At 38.3% G+C, this 12091-nt stretch overlaps 1 protein-coding gene across 1 annotated transcript in view; it reads left to right on the forward strand.

The window, feature by feature from the left end:
* LOC131677038 (homeotic protein empty spiracles-like) overlaps positions 1–9670 on the forward strand; it is a 65227-nt gene extending 55557 nt beyond the window's left edge. The window contains exon 3 of the mRNA XM_058956553.1: positions 8547–9670. Coding sequence (XP_058812536.1) covers positions 8547–8840 — 294 coding nt within the window. The 3' untranslated portion in view covers positions 8841–9670. The remainder of the gene's footprint in view (positions 1–8546) is intronic.
* Positions 9671–12091: the final 2421 nt, after the last annotated feature.

Genomic DNA, 12091 nt, shown 5'->3' on the forward strand with positions numbered 1-12091 from the left:
AGTGATCTGGAATTAGGTATTATAAAACAACAATAATAAAACAATTAACAACAATTGATATCAACGATTTCTTGTTTGTAATATTTCGTTTTGTAAACAAAAGCATTAATAAAAAATACCCTTTACATACTTAACCCATTCATGCCCATGTTGTTTGTGGACAACAACGTTTTTAAGCAGCTATGACTTTTGATTGAGGCAAGATTTGCTCACAAAAACAGTAAGGGTAATAAATGTGACTATTGGCTTTCATTTGAGTGTGAACAGTTACAAGGATCAGCTCTAGAACTGAAGTTATTGCAATTAGTTTGATTGCAGTCCGATGGAGCAGTGCTGCCAGGGACAGTTTACGTTGACGACGGAAAATGAATTTTTCATATAACTTTGTTAAGTTGCAATATTAGTAAAAACTGATAAAACTTATCAATTTAGATTATTTTTGGCTACGTTTTCCACGCAGTTGGATTATTGTAAATATTCTAGGAGAATTGTAGTGAGCATTGGAAGGTAAAAATTGTGCCGCTTCTAGCACTGCCATGGAAGGACCTACCTTTATGAAAAAAGATTTTTCGAGTTTCTTGACCTCACCGTTCTCAAGAAAAAATAGTTTTGAAACCCTACATGCACTAGAAAAAATTTGGGCATGAAAGGGTTAATTAGAAAAATGTTGATGTATATTAATTATAGTTTCTGAAGATTGTTGGTGTAAACATTTCTAAGACGTAAAAAGACGTCTGCCATATAACCTAAAAATCAACCAAACGAGCCTTCCCAGGCTGGTAACTTTTTTCGGCAGAAACGTTTCATCACGTACCAGCTATCCACTTGATCGAGAATATAAAATATGCGACAAAATAAATGGTTGGCGCAGTTCAACTAATCCCAGGCAGCCCCGTGAAGAGCTTCCTGAACCTCCATCAATGCAGTGTTCAACACAGCAGGCTCGGGAAGGAGAAAATAAATTGTTAGCACTTTGTCGAGCAAATACTCGACAATATTTGCCACGAGTAATAAGGATTACGAGACCGCTCTCGTTCACACTCTCAACGGGACCGACGCAATGAGGAAAATATGGAAACTCCCGTAAAATCATCCTATTACGAACAAACGAACCAACACTCGCTCCCATAGCACTCGGCAGAAGCGGGCCAAACGAGCAGCCCGTGCGAAGCCAATTTCAACCAAATATGAACACTGCAAGGTTGCAAGACGAAGAGGGGTTCCTGTTTCCTACCCTACCACTCGCACTGTACGGTTGCTTTATGAGCTGCGTGATATGTTTACTGAGTCTCGATGAGTTTTTCCCCCTACCTAACAGCAGCCGGCAGGCAGCTAGCAGCAGCGGGTGAAAGGGGATCATCACTTGAATCGGTCCTCGTCGACAGTTAATAAAAAGCGTATCAATTTTCGTAACGAATTTATTCATGAGATTCATAACGAGCCATCATCGTTGGGTGGAGGAAAATATGGATTCCCTGTTTTTCGTTCCGATTCAAGAGGGGTGACTTCAGAAGCCGACTGTGGATTATGGATAATAAAATTTTGATGTACGACGCAGACAATTTGCAGTTGAAATTGTTGCAAAATTTTGTACAGTTAACTTCCGTCGAAATCACGTCGCGATATTTTTTTTAATATATTTTTCTTCGGCATAGTTGTGAAGTGAAAACATGGGAACATGATATTCCCATGAATTGGAGAGTTGCTTTTGTCGTTGAACAAAGTCGTTGCAAAATTTTCATAAATAACATTCGTCTACGCCAGTAGAAATAGTTGTGAGCAAAAATATGAAATCTAGCATAATATTGGAAAACGACGTAACTACACGCAGGAAAAAAATAGTAAAAATAAACAAATTTTGGTTCTAAATACCAATTTTCCCGTTTGATATAGTGACAAACTAGATTCAGGTTTGATTTATTCAATACTGTTGGTTGAAATTACCAACAAATTCATTTGTTGGCTTTTCAATAGTTTCAACAAATAATTCGTTTCAAACAACAAAACCATGATAAGTTCAACCGAACAAACAAGTTCGAAGAAACAAAAACAAATCCTTTGTATCAACCAAAAAAGAGAGTAACTCAAATTTAGTCGAAATTAAACAAAGATTCTGTTGGTTTTTAACAAAGGGATCAGTTAGATCTAACAAATTTTATTTTGATTCAACAATGTTTCTATTGAAAATGCAAAGAGAAGTATTTGTTGAACTAAACCAAATGCATGCTTTCGAAAAACGCCCATTTCAGTTTGTTATTCGCCACGTTTTAGATTCAACTAAACGTTATGTTGATTCGAAAAGGCCTGATTCTTCTGCGTGTACAAATGACATTTACATTTGCTCTATGGTCAGTTTCAAAGGCGGATCCAGGAATCCTAAGCTGCCCATGGTCGTATATCCGCCCCATTGGTCGTATATCCGCCCCATAAAGATAGGAAATCCCATAGAAAACGGGAAAAATATACGATCATGGGCAGTGAGGGTCCGGACACCCCCCGATAATGTGTTGAGAAATCTTAAATTAGTTTCAAACACACAATCATAGCAAACCAAAATTTACATATTGTACAATGTTAATTTCAAAATAGAAATTTCAGACGGTGCATTTTTTCTGGATCCTCCCCTAGCTGGTTTCAAATTTAGCTAGAACATACCGAGTAAAAAGCGTTTGTATTTTGCAACAACCACGTTTTCAAGAGTTGGGAATTGTTATTACTAATAGTTATTATTTCTATTACATGATCGAAATGAGTGAAACTCGAGGCAACACAAGTTTAACCCGCTTCACAGTGATCATCCTCCATAATGATAATGTCATGATTAGATGTATTCTAGATCAAAATCTTAAATCGTAAATAGTTGATCAGTAAATAGTGCTGCCCTGCCCCGCTTCATAATCTAATGGTGTTTAACAGTTTTTTTTAAATCGTCTTTCGATATATCCTGGAAAATTTGATAATAGCGCTGTAATATTTGAAAAATGAAAGTTTACGCAGAGAAGCTTCCGGTAAGACTATTTTTCCACGGAATCAGTACCGATTTCTTTAATATGAGAATGTAACACCATAGGTACTGCGCATGTTTCTGAAAAGTAAGGAAATTCCCACCATAGTAAAATTTCGGACTGTTCTGTTTTCCCCCTTATTTTCCATCGAGTGCCGAATTTCCACGTTTACCTAAACATGATATTTGAATTTTATTAGTGCTTCGCAATATTTGCTTTCCTGTCGATCCCAGAACGACCAACCAAGGGGTATTCTCTCTTCACACACAATTTAGCTTCTGTGCTCCGATGCTGAGCTTTAGTATCGAGCTGCCAAACTAGACTAACGAAACAAACTCATCGTTAGTCGTGTTGTTGCGTAAACCATTTTCAGCCGATGTCAGCCATCTTGATTAAATTATGGTGAGAATGGTTGGTACCTAATAGAGCCCTTACGGCGAGCGCCCTTCTCACCCCACACGCGCACACACTCTGTTCGGTAAGATAGTGTAAATAAGCTGTCCATTTTGCCTAATGGTCTGGCGTGGCCGTCGAGCGATGTGGAATGGGGGTAGGCCGTTTAACAAGAAGAGGCGGAAACTTGAACGTTCTGAGAGATGGTGCGAATCGAACACAAATTACTCTACCAAACGATGGTGGTATTTATTGTCTCGGCGGTAGTTTGATTGACGTTGTTTGAGGGGGGAAATCGACCCGAATGCTATAGAAGTAAGTGGTTATTTGCACAGATAAATAAAAAGAAAATAACCGAAAAATGTTATTAATCTATAAATGACAGTCCTTTTTTTCATGGAAAATTATAAAAAAAATGTCACAGGTGTTCCCAGCAAAAAGAAATGAGTATAAAAATTTGCTTTGGCTTTGTTAAAATTTTTACAATTTTTTTGGGGGTCTGGAGCTGTACAGCTGGATCCCTATCAGAATTGCTGCTTATGGCCAATTGCAGCGGGCCGGGATTGTGGAGACGAGAAAATTTCATGTTCGCTAAACGCTTGTGTGCAGGATCGAGCGTTTGTATGTTAACTTGTTTGATCACGTGGGCGTTTGTATGTCGCTTGATCTAATGTGTAAAGGGGGTATTTTTTCTTGAAAATTTGTTTAGAAGTAGTATAGAGTGTATTGTTTATACTGTATTTTTAACGCTCTCAGTTCTTCGAAAATTGGAAAAAAAATGGCGTCACCCGAAAAGCAATATCACGAGTTTATTTTGTGCAAGCACCTGGAAAATCCTAAACTCTCTCGTCAACTATTATATGTTACCATCAAACTCTGAGCATCGTTTTCTAATAAATATATGTTTTGGCAAGCGATCTGCTCATGTGGCGCCGTTCGTGACTACCGGGATTGTAAATAGGGAGATCTACCTCTACACAAACATTAGCTTCCTCTGTTGAAGCAATACGAGGACCCTATGATCTTCTGGCCGGATCTAGTTTCGTGGCACTATTCAAATGTTGTCATGGAATGGAACGAAGTCGAATGGGTCTTTTTCGTACCCAAGGACATGAACCCCTCCAACTCACCGGAACTAAGGCCCATCGAAAACCACTGGGCAAGCATATAAGCATGCACTATGACAGCATCCCAAAGAGACCAAATCTGAGAAGGTCATATAGAAGTGGGTTTCCGTACAGAAGAAGCTGCGGCCAGATGTTGTACAGAACCTAATGGGTGGAGTTGAGTGTAAGGTGCGAGCGTACCGTTATGGCATTGAAGCTGAATAAAATAAATTTGCCAAAAGCTTACTAATGGGTCATATTTTATTGTCTGAAAAGGATCGGTCCACTAGGTAATTTTCCACAGCGTTTTTTCTGTGATGCAGTTTGATGTGGGACACCCTTAAAATGTAACTTTGCGTGTATAAAGTCTATTGTTTGGGAGCGTGATCATTTGCACATTCGCGAGGATTTTTAATGTTAGCGCGGACCACGATTCCAATTTTGAGTATAAGGTTCAGATGCTAGAAGAGAGTGAGTACCCCCATATCACTAGAGCTCCCGGCAATGACGCCCACAAACTTTTGTCTAGTGTTCATGAGCGTCATTTTTTGAAAATACTTCAACTTAGGGCATGGACCTAGGATGCTAGGACCGAGGGTAGGAGCTTCCGGATATAACCGATTCATGGGAACGAGCGTTTCTATTTTGTCACTTGAAACCGCGTTTATAAATTCGTAGTTGTTAATACATTAATTTAATCAGATCTGAAATTGAGTGAGTTCCCCCCTAAAGTATCTTTCTATGGCACTCTGAGACGTCTTGTGTATATGAGTTTTTTTTATTTGAGACTAAAGGCATAAACCTAGGCTGCTTGAGACAAAGCTGGGATTTCCGAACGTGACCGATTTATGGTAGCGTGAGAACGGGCGCACTTCAGAACGGATTCGTAAATTTGAAAGCTTTAATAAGTTGACTTTTGTTATGAAATAGTATAAATAATAAATTTAGCATAATAAATTTAGTTGGGCCTAATTACGGTAGCTCAATGTGGTCAATTGGTATTGTTTTTACAGTAAAGAAAAATAACTAACTTTTATTGATTGACTCTTGCAAATGCAGTTTGCTGTTGCGTGTTGAGATCCTTTTTCCAGGCGGCGGAATATTTTCAATGTTGTCCACTGCAACTTGAGGTACAATTGATCGGTTCTAAGCCAGACCGGACTAAGTGACAAAATATTGATTTCGAGAAAAACGGGATTAAAGTTTGAGCAGCATCCTCTACGTTATAATTGGAAATTATTTTTTGCCATAATTCTTGTTTATGGTTACATATTTCAAATCTGGCAAAAGTTGAATGTAGCTGAGGAAATTCTTTATCCATTATTGTCATTATTTCATTTTTTTGATGCTTTGCGACTTGGTCCGGTCTGACTTAACACCGACCAATTAGTTTATCTTCTCTCGCGTTATCGTTCACGTCCGTGTCCTCATATGTACTACTTTCATGCTGTTCGCGGTCGGATGTTCCAGCTTGTTTTTTATTCTTGTGGGTATGTATCCGTTTTCTTCGGGTTTCGCTTCATTGTTGTTGCTGGTTGTTGGTTTAGAGACGATCATTGTTGACTCGTCGGGATGCTTTTATGATTGCAAGATCGTGTATGCGTTAATGATTGTGTTTGCTACCGGGTTTGTAATGTCGCTGCAGACTCGAGCGTCTATATGTTGTCAACTAATTGATCACAATCGGCCGTTTATTGATAAATTGATTAAGGTCGAATTTGAATTAAAGAATTTATTATTAATGGGCTGTTTAAAAATATGTGGTTACTTCCGTTTTATTTCTGTGGATCTCCCTCATTCAACAAGGTACGTTTTATAAAAAATATTAATAGTAGAGAGATGTGCATGAGAAAATAGATAGAAGTCGAAATGAACAACAAAATATTCTAGATTACAAAATTCTTAAATTCTAAGATTGCGAAGATATCATTTGATTCCTGAGATATTTTCAGATTAGGAAAACTGTTAAAATACAGTTTTAAAGAAATGTTTATCCATTGTAATAAAATTTATTAAATTTTTTTCCATTTTTCGTGATGATGAACTTTAATCTTTTTAAACACGGAAATTGACAAGTTTGAAATTTATTGTGTTTGATGAATTTCTCTACTTAAAAGTGAATTGAAAGACATTTAAATAAGCTTGAATTATTCCTTATTATATTCGTTTCCATAATGTTACAATATGCAATTCATTTTTAGTTTTTGAAGGAATTGTCCTGTATTCTAGCATGTCAGGTAAAAAACTTGAGATCCGCGCGCAGTATTTGTAAAATTCTGTGCAAATCTAAAAAAATAATTTCCGAGTATTATTTTTTTATTTTGGTTTTGCAGGTTTTAACCTTAGGGTCATTTGCCTCGTTTCGGGTTAAAGAAATCTCTTTTGGAAAAATCTCTAACTCTATGTGCGAGGTTGGGAATCGAACCCAGGTGAGCTGCGTACAAGGCAATTGATTTACCAACTACACTATGCTCGTCTCCTATGTTCATATTATTATTGTGAATTTTTGATTTTTTTATGTTGAATTGTTTTAAAACGGCTGTCTCAGTTCTATAAAGCAGAATGATTGTTTTACTGTCCATGTCATATTGTAAATGTTTGTGAATGCCGTAAAACATGCCCCGAATTGTTTGGTTGGAATTCCACAAACGAATACTTTTTAACCCTAGAACGTTGCACTTGTGTTTTCCATCCTAGAACGTTGCACTGGGGTACAAATGTACCTCACGCGTTAAATCGCAATTTCCGCAGGTAAAAATGCAAACACAAGAAATGTATAATACATCATTTTCTTCGTTTTTTAATTGCAAAAACAGCTGTGTGAGTGAAAGTATGGAATTTATTCAAACAAAGCTACATAAATTGGTTTGAACAAAAAAAAATTTAAAAAATCGCGGTATTGACTTTGTTCATAAAAAATACTATAACTTTGTGAATTTTCAACCAATTTGAAAAAATTAAATGATTCTAAAAGTTGAATGAATGGTCTAGAAACGGCATAAAATGGAATTTCGATATTTTTGAAAAAGTGCAAATATTTGGAAGAAAGAAAGTTTAAAAATCGGGTTTTGGAAAATGCCTCGAAATGGGGTGAAAATTGATATGAAAAAAATATTTCTGACCAGTATTATACTTGCGAGTCATTGTTTTGAAAAATAAACAACAAAACAATAAAAATCAGCAAAACCGATTTTTTTCTACTTCAATATTAAATTAAATTAATTGAATAAATGATTAAAAACGATTTTATAATACTAATTATTACTTACGTAGTAAAAAAACTAGTAATTGAACCGGTATTGTCAAGAATCACATTTCTACTGACAGCACGAAACCTGACGAAACACTAACGGCAACCGTACACTGGGGTACAAATGTACCCCACGCCAACTTTGATACCTGCTTCCACAAAGGCTATAAGTAAACTGGCTATACCACCTCGTCCTACTCTTACAAGGAACTCTAAATTGAATTATGGATAGGGTCCCAGGTCAGTAAATGCCGAATTCTTGTCTTCATACGGCTCCAAAGAAGGCGAGGGGTACATTTGTACCCCAGTTCAACGTTCTAGGGTTAGGTGTGGAGTTTTCTATACTTCTAACAGGGCTTCTACCGGCCCTGGTGAGACGCATTCAATGCATAAAAAGACTAACAAAAATACGTCCAATATAGTCTATTTTAAATTAATGTAATATTATTTTTTTCAGACGTGGAGCTAACATTGCAAATATGGCCATTGCCAAGTATATTCAGCCAAATCTTTTGGGTTTAATATTTCAAAAACGATCACATTTCACTGTATTGTGGTTGTAGCCATTTGTTCGCGCAATCACTCCTTCTCTCCCTTCTGCGTGATTATTATTGCCCTCTGAAATTTGCATTGCTAACATGATGATGATTCCACCCCATTTTACGACAACCGTTCACGTTTAATGATCCGTTACAGATTCAACTGATTTATTGTGCTAATTCGATTATGCAATCATCCGACTGAATAACAGAAAATACTCCCTTCCATTCTCTATCGTTTTCTCCGATCCAGGTCAAAGTATGGTTCCAGAACCGTAGGACCAAACACAAACGGATGCAGCAGGAGGAGGATGCCAAATCCGGTGGGGGTGATGGTGGTGGTGGGGGTGGTGCTGGAAGTGGAAACCGTTCCTCCAGTCCGGGTTGTGCTTACGACGACGAGGACGAGGATGCCGATGACGACGAACTGATCGACATGGAAATGGAGGACTGCCTGAGCGATGAAGAGCAGGAGTTGATCCAGCGGCAGCAGCACCAGCAGCAACAACAGCACCAAATGCAGCAACATTTGCAGCATCATGCATGAAGTTTAGCTCAAGAACGGTTGCTTCGGATGATCGTTCTTGATTGATTTCAATTTTCATCCGGTCAAGACGGGGAAAGGCGGAAGGAAACAGTGATATTATCGGTTATAATCCGACTGACTAAACGTTGATGTTCCTGATTTCATATGAGCTGAGTTTCTGGGGGCTCTGTGAGAATCTAGATTGAAAGATTTCAGGTGAAATGGTCTGACGATCTGTCAAAATTGCAACCCCCATTGAAGTTGCAGTTTTTAACGTGCCAAATTAGTTTATCGATGTAGTGTTCATACCTTGAAGGCACACACTGTGGGAACTGTTTCGCCATTTAAGATGGAGAGTGTAATTTGTGTGCCAAACGTGGAGCAACAGAAAACCTATTCAGGGCGGTCGAAGTGTGCAGCACTTTTAGCCCGTTTGCTAGGCAATTTAGCTACATCTAGAGACGAGCGAATGTATGTATAGTTGATTATTTATTATTTATTTGTCAATTGAAAGCGATAGAAAATAGAACCGATGTACCGGAGTAGTCGGGACTGCTTCGGAGTGTGTAAATACTGCTTGTACATACTAGGCGTAGCGTAGATGTAAATTAAATTATCCTTATAAGAGATACAATACGGTATCAATTAGATGAGGTGCAAGTTGTGGTTGAATAATTGAAAGTTAATGGGCCGCAATGCAGGCGCTGAGAAATCCAAAGTGATTTGTACAATTGTGCATCGGATGGATGTATCGTTGTTAATTAAATTAAAACCCATTTCGCGCGCAAATAAGTATGCAACATGGACGCATTCAACTCGTGATTATTTCTTTTTTTTTCCATTTCGACAGTCTCGTGCAAGTAGTTCAATGTATTTTAACTACGATTTTTAATAAAATTATACTGAACAAATATCTAAACAAATGCCATTCGTTGTTGATTTTTTATTCATCCGAAAATTACACAACTGTCAATAACTAACTACAAATCGAATAAGCTGTTAACGAACCTGAATTGTGATTGCGGACAAAAAAGGTACCAATCTACTTTTCACTCTCCACTATTAATTTTTATTAGGTAGAAGAGCTCCAATTTATTTCATACTCCTCCGCAAACTCGCTACTAAAACGATGAAAAACGGAGCGTCTACCCTACCTTAAACGCAACTAACAAGAGCTAAAGTACGCAAATTGATACACTGAATTAATTACCCCTGGCTGGGCGTTTCAACTCAAGTACCAAATTACAGACCTTTGCTGCTAAAAGCTTGTTCGGGTAAAGTCCGTTCTCGGGCACGGTTCTCGCAGTCCCTCAGCTGTAGGAAACGTACCAACTACAATAACAAAAATAAATGCTGCTCCTTCATATTAAATACCAATTTTCCACTTTGCTGACGTCCCGATGCTTCGGCACTAATCCCATCACCCCGGTCGGAAGATTCAAGCCATCTCAGACTGTGAAAGGTAAACCATCCTGGCACGAAACTACAGATTTTTAACACAACATCCGCCGCTAAATCGTCGATGGCACGAAACCAGGACTATCCAGGTAATCGCGAGAATGGCTCATGCAACGTAGAGAACGGACACCGAAAGAGCCATCTTTGCCTAGTCCTAGCAGGAGGCTTTGGTCGAAAACCCTTCCAGAAAGGTTGATTTTTCCCTCTTCCCTACAACATATCTCATTTTCGCTGCAGATTGTCGGAGCAAGTTGTTGAACACATTTCCGTTAATTTGAGCCGTTAGAGTGTTATTACTGCCCGAAAGGAGTGCAAATTATACCTGTGATCTGGAAACACGCACGGTTCGGCAAAAAGAAAATACGAATCGGGATCCGCTCGCAGCCGACCGATTCAAATCTACCTCCGTTGGTTTAGCTTTGAAATCCGTTCCGAAGATAGAAAACTGGGAAAAAAATGAAGAAACAAATGGGTTAGCGATTCTCAATTCCTAAACTGATAATTTCAGCTGGTAATCCAATCCGCTAAATAATTCAGAAGTCAGTTCTTAGAAACGGGTATCTGTAGCAAAAGAAAAGAATAACATGATGGATTTAGGGGTTAAGAACATTACATTTTTGCATGGTCTGAATCCGCCTGTGCACGAATATCGGCAAATGGTTTATGTTTGCATAAGCCGGTCAATTTCGGGTTGCCCGCCGATGCTCTAATGCTCGATGATCTACTGGTAATGCCATTAGCATACAAGATTAAGAGTGCCTGGGCAGGCCATCCTATTCTGTATTTACACAGATTTTCCACGATTCTTTTACACTCTTTTTAACTGAGTCAGTACCTGTTATGTTGTTGAATATAAAATTTTTTCACCGCCGTGCCATTACCTTGTATTACTATTCATTAACATTACATTCATTGATCGTCTTTGTTTATTATTTTCCATCAAGCTTTTCCGTAGTGTTTGTATCGTGTGACACGTACGTACAAGTGGCGTAGAAAATGTGCTATAGTCCCAGTCAAGTGTAGTTGTGCTAGTGCAGTGGTTTTCAACCTTTTTCGTTCCTTTCCGAATATTGATCCTTATCATATACCCCTTTGGTGAAAATCCACCCTGTCAAAAAAAAAAATGATTTTCACTTGAATAAACGCCATAGTTTTCAATTTGTACTCTGTTCCTGAACTCTCTCAGTCAGCATTTTTATTCTTGAGTCACTGAACTCCCAGTTGAAATCCACTATGCAAGTGGGATGGGCAAGATCAAACTCCTCGGTGCCCATGGGGACCGAGTCTAAACCCCATACGTACTCTGCTAGCCTTACTCAGGGTTGTCACTATTTTGCAAAGAATATCTGGCAGATCAACTATAAATGTCTAGCACAATCTGTCACTTGACAGCGACTTCAAAGTCATCGCAATTTAATATACATTTTAGTCTTCATAAAACATGAATTAATCGATTTTTGTTAAATTTGGGAAAATGACAACTTGTATAATTTAAAAATGTAACAACTTGTATAATTTAAAAATCTGGAAGAATGAGAGGTTCGTCTTTTTTTCTGGAAGCTGCAAAAAACATTGGCTGTGCCAAATAAATCTGGCATAATGGCATCCCTGGCTTTACTGGTTTATCTGCCCAATGCCGAACGTTCCTACGAGCCGCTTCAGCACCTTGTACTGACACTAATATTTTCCTAATATGAGATCATTCACAGTTGCCCGGCACAGGCGTCAGGCATCGTGCCGGACAAGTGTGAACTTGCACATAAAAATGTATGCTGAGAACACCAGTACATGCGCACGGTGCCGAACTGAACCGG

This window comes from Topomyia yanbarensis, chromosome 1 (genome assembly GCF_030247195.1).
Source record: "Topomyia yanbarensis strain Yona2022 chromosome 1, ASM3024719v1, whole genome shotgun sequence".
NCBI classification, from domain to species: domain Eukaryota; kingdom Metazoa; phylum Arthropoda; class Insecta; order Diptera; family Culicidae; genus Topomyia; species Topomyia yanbarensis.